Source organism: Glandiceps talaboti, chromosome 4 (genome assembly GCF_964340395.1).
Source record: "Glandiceps talaboti chromosome 4, keGlaTala1.1, whole genome shotgun sequence".
Lineage (NCBI taxonomy): Eukaryota > Metazoa > Hemichordata > Enteropneusta > Spengelidae > Glandiceps > Glandiceps talaboti.
In genome coordinates, this window is record NC_135552.1 from 1,478,780 (window position 1) to 1,501,240 (window position 22,461).

General features: G+C 36.2%; 1 protein-coding gene across 2 annotated transcripts; it reads left to right on the top strand.

Annotated features, from left to right (window-relative positions):
• The first annotated feature begins 348 nt into the window (after window positions 1–348).
• Window positions 349–19,931, top strand: LOC144433895 (SH3 domain-binding protein 5-like). Of its 2 annotated transcripts, XM_078122292.1 has the most exons (8): window positions 349–511; window positions 2,789–2,851; window positions 5,653–5,781; window positions 8,527–8,691; window positions 9,267–9,397; window positions 9,761–10,020; window positions 10,143–10,148; window positions 18,064–19,931. In XM_078122292.1, the coding sequence occupies exons 1-8, from the start codon at window positions 440–442 to the stop codon at window positions 18,456–18,458; spliced, it is 1,221 nt and encodes a 406-aa protein (XP_077978418.1). In that variant the 5' UTR covers window positions 349–439; the 3' UTR covers window positions 18,459–19,931. The 2 variants fall into 2 exon arrangements, with proteins under 2 accessions (XP_077978418.1, XP_077978417.1); XM_078122291.1 differs by lacking the exon at window positions 10,143–10,148 and having other exon boundaries at window positions 18,064–19,928.
• Window positions 19,932–22,461: the final 2,530 nt, after the last annotated feature.

Below are 22,461 nucleotides of genomic sequence, written 5' to 3' on the forward strand. Positions count from 1 at the left end.
TTTTCACTGAATAGCTTTTGTAGTTCATTAGTTTTATTATGTTATGTAATGCTTCTTTTACATAGTTTATTAGTTTTGTTATAATTTTCCTTTTATGTTTTGTACCATTAACAACTCTCCAGGGTTTTGTTACATGTACTCAAATAAACATCTAAACTGAACTTAGAAACCACGTTGGCATCCAGACTACACTGTTAGCCAATCTGATATTAATCAGTTTGGCTGTTAGTGTTAGCAATACCATGAAAATAATTGAATGACCTCATGTGACGTCAGTAACTGACGCATGATTTAGATCTCCAAACTTAGGGAGTCAATATTTGCATATGTACTTTGACTCCCCGTCTACGATAGTTTTGTTGGTGTGGAGGTCGCCACAGGCACACAGCACAGTAGCACGGAAGCCGTGGGTACTCGAGTGATTTGTGTATATGTCATCATGACCGACACAGAAAAGTTGCCGACAAGTGAGGAAAACGAACAAGATCAAGATCTTGATCCAAGGATAAAAGTAAGAGTTGTTCTTGTCTGAGTATTTTCGTTTCGTACCAGTATCGCACATACTTCATAACGGACTAAATGGTTATTTACACACTGTAACCACTATATCGGGTGCAATGTACAACTTGTTATGGAAACGCCCCTACAATGTACACTACCACATTATATTTTGACCGTGAGTTATCCTAGAGATCTCCCAACGACAGTCATGGTGATCAATGACATCTACAGTACTGCGACCATGACCATGGCCATGGCACATTGTCAATGCAAATCTAAGCATTAATTGAAGTATCACCCATACTTCCACCATTTCAGCATATACCAGACAACACTATCAAACTGTTGAACAGCGATTTCGCAAATCGTATTGAAATAAAAAGTACGTCACAATTAATTAAAATATCAGACAAACGCAGTTCAACGACGTTAAACATGTTTGCAGTACACAAAAGGCTACAGGATTCGGTTGTAGCGGAGTTCAGATTTCTCGTCCGCTCAGTTACTGACTATTACCTTCAGTTTGTATACAATCTATCCATCTGTTCACGTATCTCGACAGTACTATGTACACATGGTACATTATATAGACGTTTATCAGTTTGACTGTTTACTTCACACATGACCATTAGGTTACCAGTTACAGTGACGTCGTCGATAAGGGAGAAAGTGACCGTGTAGGGCCAGCTGCCATAGGTGTATCCTGTGTATTTAGAACCCCGATTTAAATATGAACAGTTTTGTCCGGGATAACAACAATGACATGACATGCTTTAATTGTCAGTGTAAATGGTGATCCGTGATTACACACCATTACTCATCGCGTACCTATTTAAAATTTTTTAAAGGACCATAGGTTTTGTACTGGAAAACAAAAGGCTTCGTCACGTCATCATTGTATGCGTATATACATGGGTAACTACAGCATTATACATTTGGCCACATCTGTATCTCGACATTTCTATCTGAAGTTACATGTAAACTTGTATGCTTCTAAGCCGTGTGTTACTTGTGTATTTGTGTCGTATTTGACAAAGGTTGTGCAGTCAGCCATGGCGATTTGTTGAGGTCACAAAACTGGGTGACCCAGATTTGCGACTAGGGTGACAGTCCAAAGAGTAGTAATGATATCAGTAGACAGGGTGCATCTTGGTGATGACTTTTGATCCCTTTCTTTGATAATACATGTAATAGTCAGATACCACATATATACTGACATGATCATATAGGATCCTGTGAAATATTTACGGATTGTGATTCACTTCGCCCCAATTTCAACTTGTCCCATTTCAACTTGCCCCAATAAGCTTAGGTGAATTGTCTGTATGAATATTTAGGCCAGATGAGTACAGAATTATTGTTTTATTGATCTCATTAAACATTTTATTTGGTACTTAACATAATGTAACAAGTGTGTGTGAATGGCACTGGAATTAATCTCTCCTTGAGGTTGCTTGAAAACATGCTCTAACTAAGTTTAACACAAGCTGAACCATAGATTGGTTCAAGGTAACATGCCTGTCTGTCTGTCTGTCTGTCTGTCTGTCTGTCTGTCTTGTAGATGATGCAAGTGATTTTGGTATTGAGCTTTACTTCTCAAACTACTGGGGATGAAATTTGGTTATGATTCTGAAAGTGTTACTGTTAGTCTGCAAATTATGAGTGTGTCATACTTATGTAGTTGGACCTAGCAACCATGACCACACCCTTTGCAACAGTTAAATGATGGTTTTTCTACAATTATAACAACAGTGATGGGTATGCAATTGAATAAAAATTGTTTTAAATATGTAAATGCACTTAGCAACAGGTCCATGCCCATAGCAACAGGACAACAATGGCATATAATGCCAAAGTAACACCGGAGACGATTATTGCAAAATTATATGTAGATATGCCTAGCAACAAGACCATGCCCATAGTAACATTTAAATGATGGTGTAATATTGTAGATATAACACCATGGATGGGTAGGCATGGAAAGAAATCTTCAAATTATGTATGCAAATATGTCTAGCAACAAGACCACATAATCATTACAGAAAATTAAAGTGACAACATTTGTGCTACAATGCCATTGGCACTTTTATTTATGTTAAACACAATGAAAAATAAAAGGAAGCAATCAACCCACAAATCCGATCTACTTAAATTGGGGCAAGGTGACATTAAGGCGTTGTGATCCATCATCTGTTATTGGTGTGTGTCAAATACATGATATGGTTATGAAGACAGCTGTTTGTCAGCTTTGATTCATGGTTTGATTTATGGTTCTGGTTTGTTACAGATGGAGTTAGATAAACTGAATGCATCGACGAATGAAATCAACAAACTTGAAAATGAACTTGACGTAAGTAAACCTCATATTACATGTACTGATACTGTTCTATTAGTAACTAATACTATCTGCTTTCAGGCTCTTCTAGTGGCCAGGCATGTAATAGTATGCATCCGTCAAGGCACTGTTTGTCATAGACTCTCTCACAGTACTCAGAGCTTTGCATATTGCTAAAACTTGGGTTGTTTTGTATGTATTGATATCTACTGCATAATTGTACTTTAAAACCCCTGTACCTCATCTATCACGTGTGATGCTCTATGTTAACACAAAGCCCAATGGTGCATCACACTAACAATGGCGCATCACACTATACAATGGCGCATCACACTAACACATCAACTAAAGGTTAGCCCTATGTGATAGATGAGGGTGCACAGTACAGGGATATTCAAGTACAATTATGCAGTCACTGTAGTATCTGTGAGAGAGTCTATATTTGTCATCTCGATTCTCTCTAGAGTAGGATTTATTATGCAGGGTTACACCCAGTGGTACATTAGTCATCCTATGAAAATCACTTGCCAAAGTTGCCATGGTAACCAAAATCACCACTTAATGTGACACTTTGTGAAATAACACATGAAAAAATAAATGTAGGAAAATATTTCCTTGCTCATGGCATTTGAGAGTCGGTGACATCGATTGCAACTAGACATGAAACAATAAAACATGAGAGCTTTTTCCAAAGAAACATAATTTTAAATATCCCTAGATATATGTGTAATAGTGGCACCTCAATTTTTAAGAGTATTGTCAAAAGTACTGTTGACAATTGCCAAAATAATTACAAAACACTACCATCAAATCAAATTACTGAGATAAATGACCTGACTTATAATCTCAGTTAAAAACATAATGATATCTGATATTATAGTTCAGTTCATTATTTTACGACGGTCTAAATAAAACTTGGCTTCACCAGTGAAAATTTATAACAGAGTAAAGTTTGCATTTTGAACTTCATACGTTGTATACCAAACTATTGTAAAGAATTTTTGTTCAATAATTTTGATAATGATAAGTTCTTGTACCACGAACAAGGCTTATTATAACTCGCTGAAAACTTTTCATGAAAAATTATTTAAAAACTTCAAGTGCAACCACATAACATGAAAAATGCCTGATGATTCTGGGATGTTTTTGTTAATATATATGTAGTGCTAAAAATATTTCAGTAATCAGTGTCTATATAAACCAATACACATAACTAAACCCAAATCCAGTAATAAAACTAGTATGAACAATGAACCCATTATTGTGACAGTCTACTTACAAAGTTTTTGTTTTGCAAAGAAAACACAGTAAAACTGTTTTTTTTGGTTTTTTTATATCCCAACTTAAAAGAATCTCTTTGTTCTTGCCATGATTTTTAGGTGACAAGTGGGTGGCACAGATAAAGTGGAGGGTTTCTGAAAAAGCCACTCAGCATTATTGACATCATTTTGTTCTAACAGTTTGTGCATCTGTTTGTACAAAGCAGCATTAAACAATTATCTCATTCATGCAATGCCTGATAATTGACAGAAATTCAGTTCAGATTAGTTGCTTACAGCAGTTGGTATAAAATATTTGATATTTTTGTCAATTAACTGAAGTATACATTTGATTATGAAACATCTGTACTGATATATTCATATGTTACGTATACAAATTATACAAGTTTACCAAAAAAATGAAAAATTGTAATTTAAAAGTAACACACATTACAGATTTGTCATAATGCTGTGATGAATCTGTTTTAGTAATGAATATATTAAATGACATTTGATGTTTATACTTTATTTCCTTTTCTATTGTTATTATTAACCTTTTTATTATTTTGATCGGGCGGATTTATTTTGTAATTTCAGAATATCTAGCAAACTTTGAATTTTATTCCACTGGTTTATGAATTTTAGATATGCTCCAAAGCATGTATCAACACAAAGTTACTTACATGGGTTTTTGTGTAGTGTTCACATTGGTTGTCACTTGTACTTTAATATAGTGCACCATATTGTTTACAGTTGTACATCCTGAATGCAGATAGATGTTCATTGAATATTGCAACTATCGAACTATATATAGCCTTAAAGGTTACAGCTTGCAATTGTGTGTATGTTGTGTGTGTGGATTGGGGGGGGGGGGGTGTAAAATTATTGTGTTTATTTGTAGGAGGGGACATGAAAATTGTTGAGCCTGTGACAGGTGGGGGGGGGGGGTCTGCAAAAACATGATTGCTCAAAATGATTTTTCCCCACGACCCCCACCATCTCACCTGTAACTCATCAACACATAGCCTGATGTGAATTCCACACATACACTCGACCAGCGATTATTATTTCAATAATCAAAATGCAAAATGAGCTTTACCTTAAATCTGATTTCTTTGTAACCATGGGAGTAAATTACAGTTAGTGATATATTTTTTAATTTATCTGTACTCAAACTCAAAACTCAACAGATTATGTACATGTATATGATAATTGATAGTAAATTCAAATGCCTAGAATGTCAGCAATCCGTAAGAAGTCAATCTAGTTTAACTCTTTTATCACAACATCTTCAAAATTAAGTGTTCACACACATTTGAGTAACAGATGTCATCGGTGATTGAGTATAGCTCTTGTACTTTGTACGAGAAAATGAAAATTTGGCAAAACTCCACACAGGGAGCTGCATGGTTGTCTGTGTCATTCTTCAGTTTGTTGGTAGTCTGAGATAGTTCTGAGTCCCATTGTCGACTGAGTGACCCATGCTGGTGACAGGTGGCAGTCACTAGACACTCCATAAATATGACCAGTGACCATTATTGATTGTCTCACTTACAGGAAGCACGAGCAAAGTTTCGAGAAACAGTTGCAACGTATACCCTGAAACTAAATATGATGGGTAAGAAAATGGGTAAAACAGTGAAGAAGGCTAGACCATATTATCTTGCACTCAATGAAGCCAGAGATGTAAGTCTATGTACATGTAACCTTGGTTTAATACTAATGGTGAAATGAAAACAAAGTCTCTCTCTCTCCCTCTCTCTCTCTCTCTCTCTCTCTCTCTCTCTCTCTCTCTCTCTCTCTCTCTCTCTCTCTCTCTCTCTCTCTCTCTCTCTCTCTCTCTCTCTCTCTCTCTCTCTCTCTCTCTCTCTCTCTCTCTCTCTGTGCCAGGCAACATTGGTAATTTGGTGGGAACTATCAGGTAACAAGATTTTGTGTGGGATGGGGGTCTATAATATTGTGTGTGTGTTTATATCATGTTTGTGTATGAAATTACGGAGTAATGATCAGAACACTTGCAATGTGCAATGAAACAATACAATATTAGTTATATTTGGTTTTGAGATGAAACCGATCATTTTAAATGGTGCAAATTGTTGAATAAAACTTTTAAAGCTCTTTTATCAAAGATATTAAGTGGAGACTACCTGATTGTTATACTGTTATGATATTATATTAATAACAATGTAATATATTGTAAGAGAAATAATTCCTGATTCATTGATGATATGCATGCAGTTGAAAGAACCAAGCAATTACCAAGCACAAAATATGCTCATCAGCTGACCAGATTTTTTGTTTATGTTAGTCTCGTTTACCCAGACTCTTGCCATTGAGTAGCAGGGGTGGAGCACTTAATGACAAGAATCTGGTTAGTCCCCGCGGACGAAGTCCGGAACGGGGGACTTATGGATTGGGTTCCGTCCGTCCGTCCGTCCGTCCGCAGCTGTTTCTTGGAGATGCCTGGACCGATTTTTTTTCAAACTTGGTACAGGGGGCAACATACTATGGCATACATATGCACATCAATTTGTTTTATGAAACAATCCAATATGGCCGCCTAGCAACCATTTTGTTTGCGAATTTTCCCTGTCTAGAGCCATAACTCAGACATGCTTTAACAGATCTCATTCAAAGTTGGTATTAGGACAGTGTTCTATGACATACATGTGCATATTCATTGTTGTCATGATACGATCCAATATGGCCGCCTAGCAGCCATTTTGTTTGTGAATTTTCATGTCCAAAGCCATAACTCAGACATGCTTGAACAGATCTCATTCAAAGTTGGTATTAGGACAGTGTTCTATGACATACATGTGCATATCCATTTTCATTGTGATACGATCCAATATGACTGCCTGGTAGCCATTTTGTTTGTGAATTTTCATGTCCATGGCCATAACTCAGACATGCTTGAACAGATCTCATTCAAAGTTGGTATGAGGACAGTGTTCTATGACATACATGTGCATATCCATTTTCGTTGTGATACGATCCAATATGGCTGCCTGGCAGCCATTTTGTTTGCGAATTTTCATGTCCAAAGCCATAACTCAGACATGCTTGAACAGATCTCATTTAAAGTTGGTATTAGGACAGTGTTCTATGACATACATGTGCATATCCATTTTCGTTGTGATACGATCCAATATGGCTGCCTGGCAGCCATTTTGTTTGTGAATAACCTTTGACCTTTTCATCTGGAACGCGTTTACATAAACATGACAACAAAAAGTTAGTACATACGAAGGGCATTAATTTTCACAATGTTCTATCAATGTTTTGCAAACTGCCAAATGTTTACCCTCCGAGTTGGGGTGACAGATTTCCAGTCGTGAAACGGAGTCACCTGCTAGATAGTTATTTATCACTACTTTGGACTAATATCCCAAGAAGTTTTCTTCTTGAACATCACTTCACTTACTAGCCAAGCCAAATTCATACATACTTGGCCTAAACAATTATTATTGTAATGGTATATTTTAATTGTGCAAATCGTTATGTGTTATCAATAAATACTGAAAGTTGCATGAAATGCGACTGTTTTCCCATATGAGTGCCTGCCATCTGTTTTTGTTTTTCATGGGCAACACTCCAACAGTGCCTGCAGTTGGCAGAACATTTTTGCTCTTGAATACACCCAGTACATACAAGAATGAGTATGAAAAGATCTATGTGAAAATTGTAATTCCTAGAGCATATGAGCATATGAAACATGTCACATACGCTTTCAAAATTTGATATTTTTTACTGTCTCATTTATAGTGAATTTAAAAAAATTCAAGGAAGATTTTGTTTTATATCTAAAGCCAGGCACACACTAGAGCAAAATTTAAGCTGAGCAAAATTTCACTGGTGGCAATTTTCTTATGCCAATTCCTCTCATGGTATTTTGGTCATTCGTGACCGTGAGCCAAATATCTACCGTGTTTGATAATTTGGGCCATGAGTGAATTTTTCCTTGTGTGTGCTGAACATGAGCAGTATGCTCATGACTTTCTCCTAAGAGCACATGCATAGCAATGACGTAAGTACAAAATGTTTGTGCCCAGTCTAAAATACAGGTGAGTAATTTCTACGTCAATAACAACTGTATTTCCATGGTATCTTTCATCTAAATAAACATAGCTATTGCCATGAGAGGGAATAGTCGTTTGGCATAGTTTCATGACTATTCCCACTCAGTAAAGCAATGGCTACAGGTATTTTGGCCAAAAATTGATATGTTTGTCTTCTAAAAGTATGAAAATACTGTAGTTATTGATGTAGTTTACTCAGCTGTATTTTAGACTGGAGCAAATGAAGCTTAAGCTACAATGAACTGTTTGATGATATGAAAATAGTTGTGTTGGTCGATTCGACTCAGTATCCTACATCATCAATGGTGTGTGAATACTAACCTCAGTCCTTATACCCATATTGCATTAGGCGCAAGTTGAAGCCCAGGCAGCAGCAAGGCAATATCAGCAGGCAACAGGTGTTCACAGAGCAGCCAAAGAGACAATACAACTTGCTGAAGAGAGACTCGTTAGTGAAAAAGACAAAAGTTTTGACTCGGCATGGCAAGAGATGTTGAACCACGCCACCATGAGGGTAAGTCAGTCTAAGACTCGTTAATTGGTGTATGTACACCTTAGTTGTTGCATATGCTTAAGCCCCCCCCCCCTACTATTCATATGTTCATTAAGAACACGTCAATCACTAATTGTTGTACAAAGCGGTGTTCACCACAGTCTGTCTGCTTTAAGTATTATCACAGCAAACAGAACATGCAGTGGTTCATGTAAAGATCAGGTTACATATTGATGGGAACAGCTGGCTGTACTAAATACAGTACAATATTGATGGGTGATCCCTGTCACAGATATACCAATATCTGCTAGCAATACACTGTGACCGACTGCTGCACTAATAAAGTTACAGCTGTGACATGAAATGATGTTCAAAGAAGTAGTACAAGTGGGGTGGTATCCTTACACAATGCTAGAAGGCTATAGTTAATTTAAAAATGAGAGTTAAGAATTTTTTGCCCAATTTCTTGCTTTATTCGTTTCCATACCACCTGCTTCAAGCTTATGTCGTTATGAGCTAAATTAACATCTTACTTTCAGCTCTCATATCTTATTATCTAATATTTTTGTACCCATCTTATTATCATACATGTACAGGTGATGGACGCTGAACAAGAACGGGCTGGGAGTGAATGGGAACATAAAGTGAAATCAGAGAAATTTGCACAAGCTTGTTTCAAGGTCAATCAACTTTACAAGAAAATGAAAAGAACGATATCTCGATCAAAGTAAGGTTGTTTGTTTACTTACTCACTCACTCACTCACTCACTCACTTATGTGCTTACTTTAATACTTACCTACATACATATTTACTTACTTACTTACCTACATATTTACTTACCTATATACTTACAAACAAACAAGCACATGAAATGAGAGCACTCTATGAATTCCTTCCAATGGTTATGCAAATCTCTAGCCTTCCAAAGTTGATGTTTGTAAAATATGAAAGTGTGAAATATAATATATCACATTGTAAGATATAATGATTGATTGATAATAATGCATTGGAATTTACTATTATATTAAATCATTGTATCAACATACTTATATTAACTAACCTTTCTGTGAATTTATTTAATTGTGACAGGCCTTATTATGATATGGTGTCGGAATTCCAAATCAAATGTCAGCAACTGAAGCAGAATGTATTGGACCTACAGAAGTGCGTGATTAGTGCCAAACAACAGTATGCAAACTCATTGAAAGTGTTGGAACAGATTTCAGATGAAATCCACCACAGTCGAACCATACAAATACCACCAGGACCACGTGGTGTCGGTGTTGGAGCTGAGAGTAATCATGATAGTCAAGAAAGCAGCCTGGATATAAATTTTGAACTTGCATCAAGTAAGTTTTTCCGATTAAGTTCTTAGGATTTAAACTTAATAGCAAATATGCAAGTTTAATTGTTCCCATTGTCGTAAACCACAGCCTCTTTTACGACACCGTCCAAGACACACCGCTAAGAGGCTGTGGTACCGTTCACATACAAGTTGGTTATTTCTGCATAGCTAATTTTGTCATTATATTTTGTACATCAACACTACAACCAATCAGACTGCCTCATACAAACCATGTGATATACAATGCCTTGGTATGATAGTACACCACATTAACCTGACTTGGACAAGTTGGGTTCTTGTTGCCGAAATTCAATTTTGTCATTCTACGGACATTAGCTTGGAATGATGTGAACAGAATTTAATGTTGTCATCCTACGGACAAGCTTAGCATAATATGAACAGAAAATAACGACTGACAACTCTTGCCTGAAAGTATCAAATAGGGTTTGTGAGAGCATGGATTTCACTGATGCTATGTATCGTCAGATATGATCACTAGTTTGTACCAAGTACAACAAGTTGAGATCAGCCAATTCATGCGAGTTCACTCAAATAAATGTAATTCATAATCATTCACAACCTGTGGTTATTGAAGTGTTGTTTATGATACTTTCTTAAATTTATGGCCAGATATGGCCAGAAAATATGGTTGCTTGAAGGGAATGGCCCTATAAAATTTATATTTACTCACAGTGGCATCTACAAAAGTGCTTTATTTATTTTACAGTGACAAATTGTAGATACAATGGCTGATCAACGTCCGTAACCATATACATTGGGTACATATGGGGAATTGTGTTTTGAATATATAGGTTCTTTGATTGGTCAGATCATCATGATGTCATTGCATCGGGTACATATGGGGAATTGTGTTTTGAATATATAGGTTCTTTGATTGGTCAGATCATCATGATGTCATTGCATCGGGTACATATGGGGAATTGTGTTTTGAATATATGGGTTCTTTGATTGGTCAGATCATCATGATGTCATTGCATCAGGTACATATGGGGAATTGTGTTTTGAATATATAGGTTCTTTGATTGGTCAGATCATCATGATGTCATTGCATCGGGTACATATGGGGAATTGTGTTTTGAATATATAGGTTCTTTGATTGGTTGGATCATCATGATGTCATTGCATCGGGTACATATGGGGAATTGTGTTTTGAATATATGGGTTCTTTGATTGGTCAGATCATCATGATGTCATTGCATCAGGTACATATGGGGAATTGTGTTTTGAATATATAGGTTCTTTGATTGGTTGGATCATCATGATGTCATTGCATCGGGTACATATGGGGAATTGTGTTTTGAATATATAGGTTCTTTGATTGGTCAGATCATCATGATGTCATTGCATCGGGTACATATGGGGAATTGTGTTTTGAATATATAGGTTCTTTGATTGGTCAGATCATCATGATGTCATTGCATCGGGTACATATGGGGAATTGTGTTTTGAATATATAGGTTCTTTGATTGGTCAGATCATCATGATGTCATTGCATCAGGTAAATATGGGGGAATTGTGTTTTGAATATATAGGTTCTTTGATTGGTTGGATCATCATGATATCATTGCATCGGGTACATATGGGGAATTGTGTTTTGAATACATAGGTTCTTTGATTGGTTGGATCATCATGATATCATTGCATCGGGTACATATGGGGAATTGTGTTTTGAATATATAGTTTCTTTGATTGGTTGGATCATCATGATATCATTGCATCGGGTACATATGGGGAATTGTGTTTTGAATATATAGGTTCTTTGATTGGTTGGATCATCATGATATCATTGCATCAGGTACATATGGGGAATTGTGTTTTGAATACATAGGTTCTTTGATTGGTTGGATCATCATGATATCATAGCTCAAGACTATCTATAACTTAAACAAAATCCTGAAAAGTGCGCTGTAAGATGCCAGAGTACATATTTCATTGCTTCAGCAGAAATATGTGAGAATGGCTTGTGAGAATGGCTTCTTCTTGGACATTTGGAAATAGTGAAAGAAATTTAGGTTCACTGTTAATTGTCAAAGAAATCTACACTCCTGTACCTTTCCATAACTAGAGTTAACACAGTACTCGTTGGCCATTTTGGATTCTTTGAAAATGCCTAAATTTTCATATCATTTTGAACTCATGTGACCTGATGATTTTTCCTTGATTTTAGTAATGGGTTGAAATTGCCATAAATACAGTATCAACAAGAGTTTAGGATTTTTATTTTCAAGGTGCACACTGTGATACATTGCCAATGCCATATCTGTATAACAAGTTCACATGCAGAGAGCCATCATTGTACGTACTATATTTTTATTTGCATCAGCTGAAAAATTGTGCTTCAGTGGCTTGTGAGAATAGAAAATTCCTATTATTCGAACTTTCCAAGTATAATTATATCATTCTAAGACATAATGATCATTAGTTTACAGTGACAACAACAACAACAACAACAACAAACAAAAAACAGTAGCAGCAGCAGTAACAAAAACAAGTCCTTAATGTCCCCAAACTGTAGGTTTAGATTGGATAGCCTGTCTGGCTGGTATATTATTAGCACAACTGAACTGATAAGGTTAAGTAGTGCTATAGGCATAGCAAAGTATGTGTGTGTGTGTGTAAACAACTTAAAGTCAAAAACCGCTATAAGGGAGCCTTCCGTATTTACAGGGGGGGGGGGGGGAAATCACACATGGTCTGTTAAGAAAAACATGACCCTCTCTCCATTCGTAAAAAGTGACCCTCCTCCCCTTTGTCCCATTTTGTAAAACATGACCCTCCCCATCACATTTGCATATACTGAACGTTAATCAATATTCCCATTGTATGTATACATACAAATTAAATGATTTTGACTCTGTATTAGAAAGCAATATTTGTACATAATTATAAAGTGACAAACAGTAAAAGACTGGCTAGTTACCTTTCTCTTATAATCATACACAATCTAGTTAGTATCGAAAACATGCTTTCCATGTTGTGCATACTCTGCCTGATCTGGTCACTTGTAAAAGTACCCTGATGTCATTGTCATCATCATCACCTTCACCTTCAGTATTGCTATTATCAGTGTCACTCAAATCTGATTCACTGTTACTACTTGAGTCAGTACATGTATCACTGTCCGTGTTCTCTATGACATTCAAAACTAAATCATCATCATCATCATCATCATCATCATCATCATCATCTTCTTCATCACTGCTATCATCACCATCATATTTTAACAACAACATTCATGGAAAGTGTGAGTGATAAGGTGAGATGGTACACTCAACAAATGCATCGTTTTATTTTAAACAATTTTCTTACAATATATGTATTTTTATTTTTGTATTTTGGCATGCAAAGTACTCGTAAAAGTAAATGTTGAGTGCTCATCTCACTTTTACATCTGAAAACACACAAAACAAATTGACAATAATTGAATCTCCAATTTGGTCACAAAACTATGGATTGTTAAATGTGACCCTCCCCCAAATGTTGTAATGCAAAATATGACCCTCCCCCAAGAACAGGTTTGTAAAATGTGACCCACCCCCGATTCCTCCGGTTCTCCCCCCTTGTAAATACTGAAGGCTCCCAAACCGATTGTCATATGATATTTGGTGAGTGTATTATTAGTCCCCGCGGACGAAGTCCGGAACGGGGACTTATGGATTGGGTTCCGTCTGTCCGTGCATCCGTCCGTCCGTCCGTCCGTCCGCAGCCGTTTCTTGGAGATGCCTGGACCGATTTTTTTCAAACTTGGTACAGGGGCAACACACTATAGCATACATATGCACGTCAATTTGTTTTATGATACGATCCAATATGGCCACCTAGCAACCATTTTGTTTGCGAATTTTCCCTGTCTAAAGCCATAACTCAGACATGCTTTAACAGATCTCATTCAAAGTTGGTATTAGGACAGTGTTCTATGACATACATGTGCATATTCATTGTTGTCATGATACGATCCAATATGGCTGCCTAGCAGCCATTTTGTTTGTGAATTTTCATGTCCAAAGCCATAACTCAGACATGCTTGAACAGATCTCATTCAAAGTTGGTATTAGGACAGTGTTCTATGACATACATGTGCATATCTATTTTCGTCGTGATACGATCCAATATGGCTGCCTGGCAGCCATTTTGTTTGTGAATTTTCCATGTCCAAAGCCATAACTCAGACATGCTTAAACAGATCTCATTCAAAGTTGGTATTAGGACAGTGTTCTATGACATACATGTGCATATCCATTTTCGTTGTGATACGATCCAATATGGCTGCCTGGCAGCCATTTTGTTTGTGAATTTTCCATGTCCAAAGCCATTACTAAGACATGCTTGAACAGATCTCATTCAAAGTTGGTATTAGGACAGCGTTCTATGACATACTTTATAGTACATGTGCATATCCATTTTCGTCGTGATACGATCCAATATGGCTGCCTGGCAGCCATTTTGTTTGTGAATTTTCCATGTCCAAAGCCATAACTCAGACTCCATTTTCATCATGATATGATCCCCCATACCCAACCAATCCTTTATTGTTGGAGGCATATTCCATGTCCAACAAGCACACACAACATATCTAAGTCTGTTTGTTTTAGGTTCACAAATGTTGTTGCGTGATCAGAGTAGTGATAATTCCTTAAAACCCAATTATAGTGGGGACTATGTCATTCTCAATGACTTGTTACAATTATAGCGGGGACTATGTCATTCTCAATGACTTGTTACCTTGGGTGTCTAGTTGGGAAATTGTTCTGTTCAAATCAAAATGATCTTACATTTGTACCACCGCTGTGTGATTTGGGTCTAAAAATGTGAATTTTGGTCAAAAAACTACTGGGCAGACCGGTCTGAAATTTGGTGAGAACATTCTTAAGGGTGTTTAGATTAAGAAGTGTTCACGACATGATGATCCCATCAGTGATATGCAAATTAGGGCTAAAAATGTATCTTTTTGGTAAAAAATCTTTAACTCCAAAACTACTTGGCAGATTGGGCTGAAATTTAATGGGAATGCATTTAGGGGTGTATAGATGAAGAAGCATTAAGCATATGATGACCTAATAAGTGATATGCAAAGTAGATGTAAAAATGTAAATTTTGGTTAAAAACATCTCTCAAAAAGTACTCAGTGAGACTGAAACTTGGTAAGATTTTTCTAGAAGTGATATTTTTCAAAACCTTTTGACACAGTTGGCCCTAGCAACCATGACCACGCCCTTAGCAACAACCAAATGGCAGTATTTTGGTTAAATAACATCATCTGGTAGGCAAGTGAGTAAACATTCAAAAATGTATGCAAATATCCCTAGCAACCATGACCAAGCCCATAGCAACAGCCAAATAGTGGTGTATTTCACAAAGATAAGGATTCTTTAAGTGAACAAGCATACAAAAAATATATGCAAATATGCCTGGCAACAAGACCATGCCACCATGCCATGGCAACAGCCAAATGATCACATATATTACAAAGATAACAGAGATTAATAGACAAGTGAATAAACATTCAAAACATGAATGCAAATACACCTAGCAACAAGACCACGCCCATAGCAACAGCCAAATGATCATGCATATTGCAAAGATACATGTAAAATAGCAAGGGATCGCCAAATGACTGTGCGTATCATACACATTTTATGTTCCCTAAGAACAATTTAGATAAGAAACTGGCTTCCCACAGACCACTCAATACAAATATAAACAACATCATCCAATCCCTACTGATACACAGACACACACACACACATCGTCCTTGGAACAAACAAGCTATTGAAAGTTATTGCATTTCAGGCTCAGATTTTGACACATACATGTGTATTGATTCAAAGTTACAAATGATATGTGTGTACACATACAGTGCTTGCTTGTTGGCAGGCATGTGGTGTTGTTTATATTTGTAATGAGTGGTCTGTGGGAAGCCTGTTTCTTATCTATCTAAATTATTCTTATGGAACATAAAATGTGCATGATACGCACAGTCATTCGGCGATCCCTCACTGTTTTAGTTGTAACAACAGGGTTGGATAGGCAACAATGAACACCTTTACCTAGCATGGATCAGCAGGTGTGTAAACATTTTTAAAAACTGTACAGTTGTGCTACAACGCCATTAGTGCTATTTTGTTAATCATTATGATGCCATGACGTCTTCTAATGTTAACGTTATGTATACTAGTACACACTAGTCAGCTCCCCAATACTAGTATGAAGGTCTTACATGAAGTTCTTACAGTGCTTTATGTATACTAAAGTACACTCCTTCCCTATACTAGTATAAAGGTAGTGTTTTATGTGTACTAGTACACTCCTTCCCTATACTAGTATAAAGGTAGTGTTTTATGTATACTAAAGTACACTCCTTCCCTATACTAGTATAAAGGTAGTGTTTTATGTATACTAGTACACTCCTTCCCTATACTAGTATAAAGGTAGTGTTTTATGTGTACTAGTACACTCCTTCCCTATACTAGTATAAAGGTAGTGTTTTATGTATACTAGTACACTCCTTCCCTATACTAGTATAAAGGTAGTGTTTTATGTATACTAGTACACTCCTTCCCTATACTAGTATAAAGGTAGTGTTTTATGTATACTAGTACACTCCTTCCCTATACTAGTATAAAGGTAGTGTTTTATGTGTACTAGTACACTCCTTCCCTATACTAGTATAAAGGTGAGTGTTTTATGTATACTAGTACACTCCTTCCCTATACTAGTATAAAGGTAGTGTTTTATGTATACTAGTACACTCCTTCCCTATACTAGTATAAAGGTAGTGTTTTATGTGTACTAGTACACTCCTTCCCTATACTAGTATAAAGGTAGTGTTTTATGTATACTAGTACACTCCTTCCCTATACTAGTATAAAGGTGAGTGTTTTATGTGTACTAGTACACTCCTTCCCTATACTAGTATAAAGGTAGTGTTTTATGTATACTAGTACACTCCTTCCCTATACTAGTATAAAGGTAGTGTTTTATGTGTACTAGTACACTCCTTCCCTATACTAGTATAAAGGTAGTGTTTTATGTATACTAAAGTACACTCCTTCCCTATACTAGTATAAAGGTAGTGTTTTATGTATACTAGTACACTCCTTCCCTATACTAGTATAAAGGTAGTGTTTTATGTATACTAGTACACTCCTTCCCTATACTAGTATAAAGGTAGTGTTTTATGTATACTAGTACACTCCTTCCCTATACTAGTATAAAGGTAGTGTTTTATGTATACTAGTACACTCCTTCCCTATACTAGTATAAAGGTAGTGTTTTATGTATACTAAAGTACACTCCTTCCCTATACTAGTATAAAGGTGAGTGTTTTATGTATACTAGTACACTCCTTCCCTATACTAGTATAAAGGTAGTGTTTTATGTGTACTAGTACACTCCTTCCCTATACTAGTATAAAGGTAGTGTTTTATGTATACTAGTACACTCCTTCCCTATACTAGTATAAAGGTAGTGTTTTATGTATACTAAAGTACACTCCTTCCCTATACTAGTATAAAGGTAGTGTTTTATGTGTACTAGTACACTCCTTCCCTATACTAGTATAAAGGTAGTGTTTTATGTATACTAGTACACTCCTTCCCTATACTAGTATAAAGGTGAGTGTTTTATGTATACTAGTACACTCCTTCCCTATACTAGTATAAAGGTAGTGTTTTATGTATACTAGTACACTCCTTCCCTATACTAGTATAAAGGTAGTGTTTTATGTATACTAGTACACTCCTTCCCTATACTAGTATAAAGGTGAGTGTTTTATGTATACTAGTACACTCCTTCCCTATACTAGTATAAAGATAGTGTTTTATGTATACTAGTACACTCCTTCCCTATACTAGTATAAAGGTGAGTGTTTTATGTGTACTAGCTAGTACACTCCTCCCCTATAGTATAAAGGTAGTGTTACTATCTCCACCTTTTCATCTTTGTAGCTGTTAATTGTTATTGAAATGTGTTTCAATACTGATGTACAGTAGTAAAAAGTATTCTTATCACTTTGTTTCTTTTGAAGGCCTTGGTGATGATTTTGAATATGATGATGACCTTGATGATGTCAGCTCTACAGGTACGGATGAAGGTGACGTTTTTACAAATAGCGTCCTTTCCGGTATGGAAAACATGACTGTTAATGGCAGTGATGGTGTGAGTAGTGAAAAGAAAGTTCCGATTCTTGAGAGACACATATCTGGACAGTCAGAGGAGCTACCATTTTGTGAGGACTATTACAAAGACTCAAGTAAAAGCCAACTAACTCCCACCAATTCAGTATCCTATGAGGATGATGATATTGCCAGAATAAAATCGTCTGCAGTTAACATACCAAAAACTAAAGTTAAACTTTCAGCAGAGGGTTTAAGTATCACTCCTGATAGTGGCAGTCCCCTCCAAAGCAAAGATATCAATTGAAGCAAACCCACCTCCTCCACGGGACCTCCTCACAGACTTGACAGTACGGTATATATACTACAGATGGCACTATAACTCTACATATCCAATCATTGGAACTATGTTTTATACCTATTCACATAATGCTCCATGCATTTATTCCTCCTGAAGTACATTCAAACTGGTATTATCGTATAAAAACTGTAATTATATGTTCATTTGAATTTGAAAGAATTCCATTCGTCACAGTATTTCTTGAATATTGAAATGAATTTTATGATGTATCTCAGTGGTAATGTGTAAGTTCAATATGATCACTTGGTGATCACAATCTTCAGGGCTTCCAGTTTAAATTTATAACATCAAATACAAATTGTTTGCAATCAACCAAGACTTACTTAGAATACATTCATTAGGAGATTATATTCAAGATTTGTACATTTATGTAAGAACAACTCGCCATTGTGTATTGACTATGAGTATATATTTGTGATATCAACTATTTTGTGGATACGTTTCCTGAATCCTCTCTTTGCAAATTTTTAAATGTTTATACTTGTATTTCTAAGTGTGTGATACATTTTACTTTTTAGATACATAACAAGTCGAAATGGATATGACGTCACATATATAGGCATGTAACTGAATCATAAACCGTCTGTGGTATTCTTGTTGTGGTCACCTTTATGTAGTCAGGATAGAACCAGCATTTAGCAGTGATCATGCATCAATTCATTTACTTAATAATTTGCGTAACCGTTTGCCTGCCGTCTCACACACACACACAGACGGACGGACAGACATGCATGTCTTGAATATTGAATATCCACACAGAGACAAGACAGATAGACATCTACAGACAGGCATGTATGCATCACACACACACACACACACACACATACATAACTTATATGCATGTACATAGTATTACACTGATCAATTTACAGAATTAATAAATGTTTACTTCATTATGTGCCAAGCATATCAATTTTAGTCCTACATTTATATAATATGCCTATGTCCTATCATCCATTTACAAGCTATTTTTCCACCCAATTTGGCTGACACTTTAATCAGAAACATGTTGTCAGTTTTTTGGATATAAAATATGGTCAACAAAGGATGGTCTGTTGATGATGGTTGTGGTGGTTGAGACATGTGTGTAGTTTTATCACCCTTTTGCCTAATACCTGTTAAAACCCCATTAAAAATGTTATACAACTTGTAATGTTCTCATCAGAAGCCTTCCATAACAATGGCGCCATTCACCATTCTTCTGGACTAGTGCTACCCTAATTAGTCCCCGCCGGACAAAGTCCGGGACGGGGACTTATGGATTGGGTTCCGTCTGTCCGTCCGTCCGTCCGTCCGCAGCCGTTTCTTGGAGATGCCTGGACCGATTTTTTTCAAACTTGGTACAGGGGCAACATACAATGGCATACATATGCACATCAATTTGTTTCATGATACGATCCAATATGGCCGCCTAGCAGCCATTTTGTTTGCAAATTTCCCCTGTCTAAAGCCATAACTCAGACATGCTTGAACAGATCTCATTCAAAGTTGGTATTAGGACAGTGTTCTATGACATACATGTGCATATCCATTTGTTGTCATGATACGATCCAATATGGCCGCCTAGCATACAGTGCTTGCTTGTTGGCAGGCATGTGGTGTTGTTTATATTTGTAATGAGTGGTCTGTGGGAAGCCTGTTTCTTATCTATCTAAATTATTCTTATGGAACATAAAATGTGCATGATACGCACAGTCATTCGGCGATCCCTCACTGTTTTAGTTGTAACAACAGGGTTGGATAGGCAACAATGAACACCTTTACCTAGCATGGATCAGCAGGTGTGTAAACATTTTTAAAAACTGTACAGTTGTGCTACAACGCCATTAGTGCTATTTTGTTAATCATTATGATGCCATGACGTCTTCTAATGTTAACGTTATGTATACTAGTACACACTAGTCAGCTCCCCAATACTAGTATGAAGGTCTTACATGAAGTTCTTACAGTGCTTTATGTATACTAAAGTACACTCCTTCCCTATACTAGTATAAAGGTAGTGTTTTATGTGTACTAGTACACTCCTTCCCTATACTAGTATAAAGGTAGTGTTTTATGTATACTAAAGTACACTCCTTCCCTATACTAGTATAAAGGTAGTGTTTTATGTATACTAGTACACTCCTTCCCTATACTAGTATAAAGGTAGTGTTTTATGTGTACTAGTACACTCCTTCCCTATACTAGTATAAAGGTAGTGTTTTATGTATACTAGTACACTCCTTCCCTATACTAGTATAAAGGTAGTGTTTTATGTATACTAGTACACTCCTTCCCTATACTAGTATAAAGGTAGTGTTTTATGTATACTAGTACACTCCTTCCCTATACTAGTATAAAGGTGAGTGTTTTATGTGTACTAGTACACTCCTTCCCTATACTAGTATAAAGGTAGTGTTTTATGTATACTAAAGTACACTCCTTCCCTATACTAGTATAAAGGTAGTGTTTTATGTATACTAAAGTACACTCCTTCCCTATACTAGTATAAAGGTAGTGTTTTATGTATACTAGTACACTCCTTCCCTATACTAGTATAAAGGTAGTGTTTTATGTGTACTAGTACACTCCTTCCCTATACTAGTATAAAGGTAGTGTTTTATGTATACTAGTACACTCCTTCCCTATACTAGTATAAAGGTAGTGTTTTATGTATACTAGTACACTCCTTCCCTATACTAGTATAAAGGTAGTGTTTTATGTATACTAGTACACTCCTTCCCTATACTAGTATAAAGGTAGTGTTTTATGTATACTAGTACACTCCTTCCCTATACTAGTATAAAGGTGAGTGTTTTATGTGTACTAGTACACTCCTTCCCTATACTAGTATAAAGGTAGTGTTTTATGTATACTAGTACACTCCTTCCCTATACTAGTATAAAGGTAGTGTTTTATGTGTACTAGTACACTCCTTCCCTATACTAGTATAAAGGTAGTGTTTTATGTATACTAAAGTACACTCCTTCCCTATACTAGTATAAAGGTAGTGTTTTATGTATACTAGTACACTCCTTCCCTATACTAGTATAAAGGTAGTGTTTTATGTATACTAGTACACTCCTTCCCTATACTAGTATAAAGGTAGTGTTTTATGTATACTAGTACACTCCTTCCCTATACTAGTATAAAGGTAGTGTTTTATGTATACTAGTACACTCCTTCCCTATACTAGTATAAAGGTAGTGTTTTATGTATACTAAAGTACACTCCTTCCCTATACTAGTATAAAGGTGAGTGTTTTATGTATACTAGTACACTCCTTCCCTATACTAGTATAAAGGTAGTGTTTTATGTGTACTAGTACACTCCTTCCCTATACTAGTATAAAGGTAGTGTTTTATGTATACTAGTACACTCCTTCCCTATACTAGTATAAAGGTAGTGTTTTATGTATACTAAAGTACACTCCTTCCCTATACTAGTATAAAGGTAGTGTTTTATGTGTACTAGTACACTCCTTCCCTATACTAGTATAAAGGTAGTGTTTTATGTATACTAGTACACTCCTTCCCTATACTAGTATAAAGGTGAGTGTTTTATGTATACTAGTACACTCCTTCCCTATACTAGTATAAAGGTAGTGTTTTATGTATACTAGTACACTCCTTCCCTATACTAGTATAAAGGTAGTGTTTTATGTATACTAGTACACTCCTTCCCTATACTAGTATAAAGGTGAGTGTTTTATGTATACTAGTACACTCCTTCCCTATACTAGTATAAAGATAGTGTTTTATGTATACTAGTACACTCCTTCCCTATACTAGTATAAAGGTGAGTGTTTTATGTGTACTAGCTAGTACACTCCTCCCCTATAGTATAAAGGTAGTGTTACTATCTCCACCTTTTCATCTTTGTAGCTGTTAATTGTTATTGAAATGTGTTTCAATACTGATGTACAGTAGTAAAAAGTATTCTTATCACTTTGTTTCTTTTGAAGGCCTTG

What these genes read in the sequence shown, in the direction of transcription:
- LOC144433895 (XM_078122292.1), top strand. Translation starts at nt 440, where the DNA reads ATGACCGACACAGAAAAGTTGCCGACAAGTGAGGAAAACGAACAAGAT. An exon ending in ATCTTGATCCAAGGATAAAA is followed by an intron (nt 512 to 2,788) that starts GTAAGAGTTGTT and finishes GGTTTGTTACAG; the next exon opens with ATGGAGTTAGATAAACTGAA. An exon ending in AACTTGAAAATGAACTTGAC is followed by an intron (nt 2,852 to 5,652) that starts GTAAGTAAACCT and finishes TCTCACTTACAG; the next exon opens with GAAGCACGAGCAAAGTTTCG.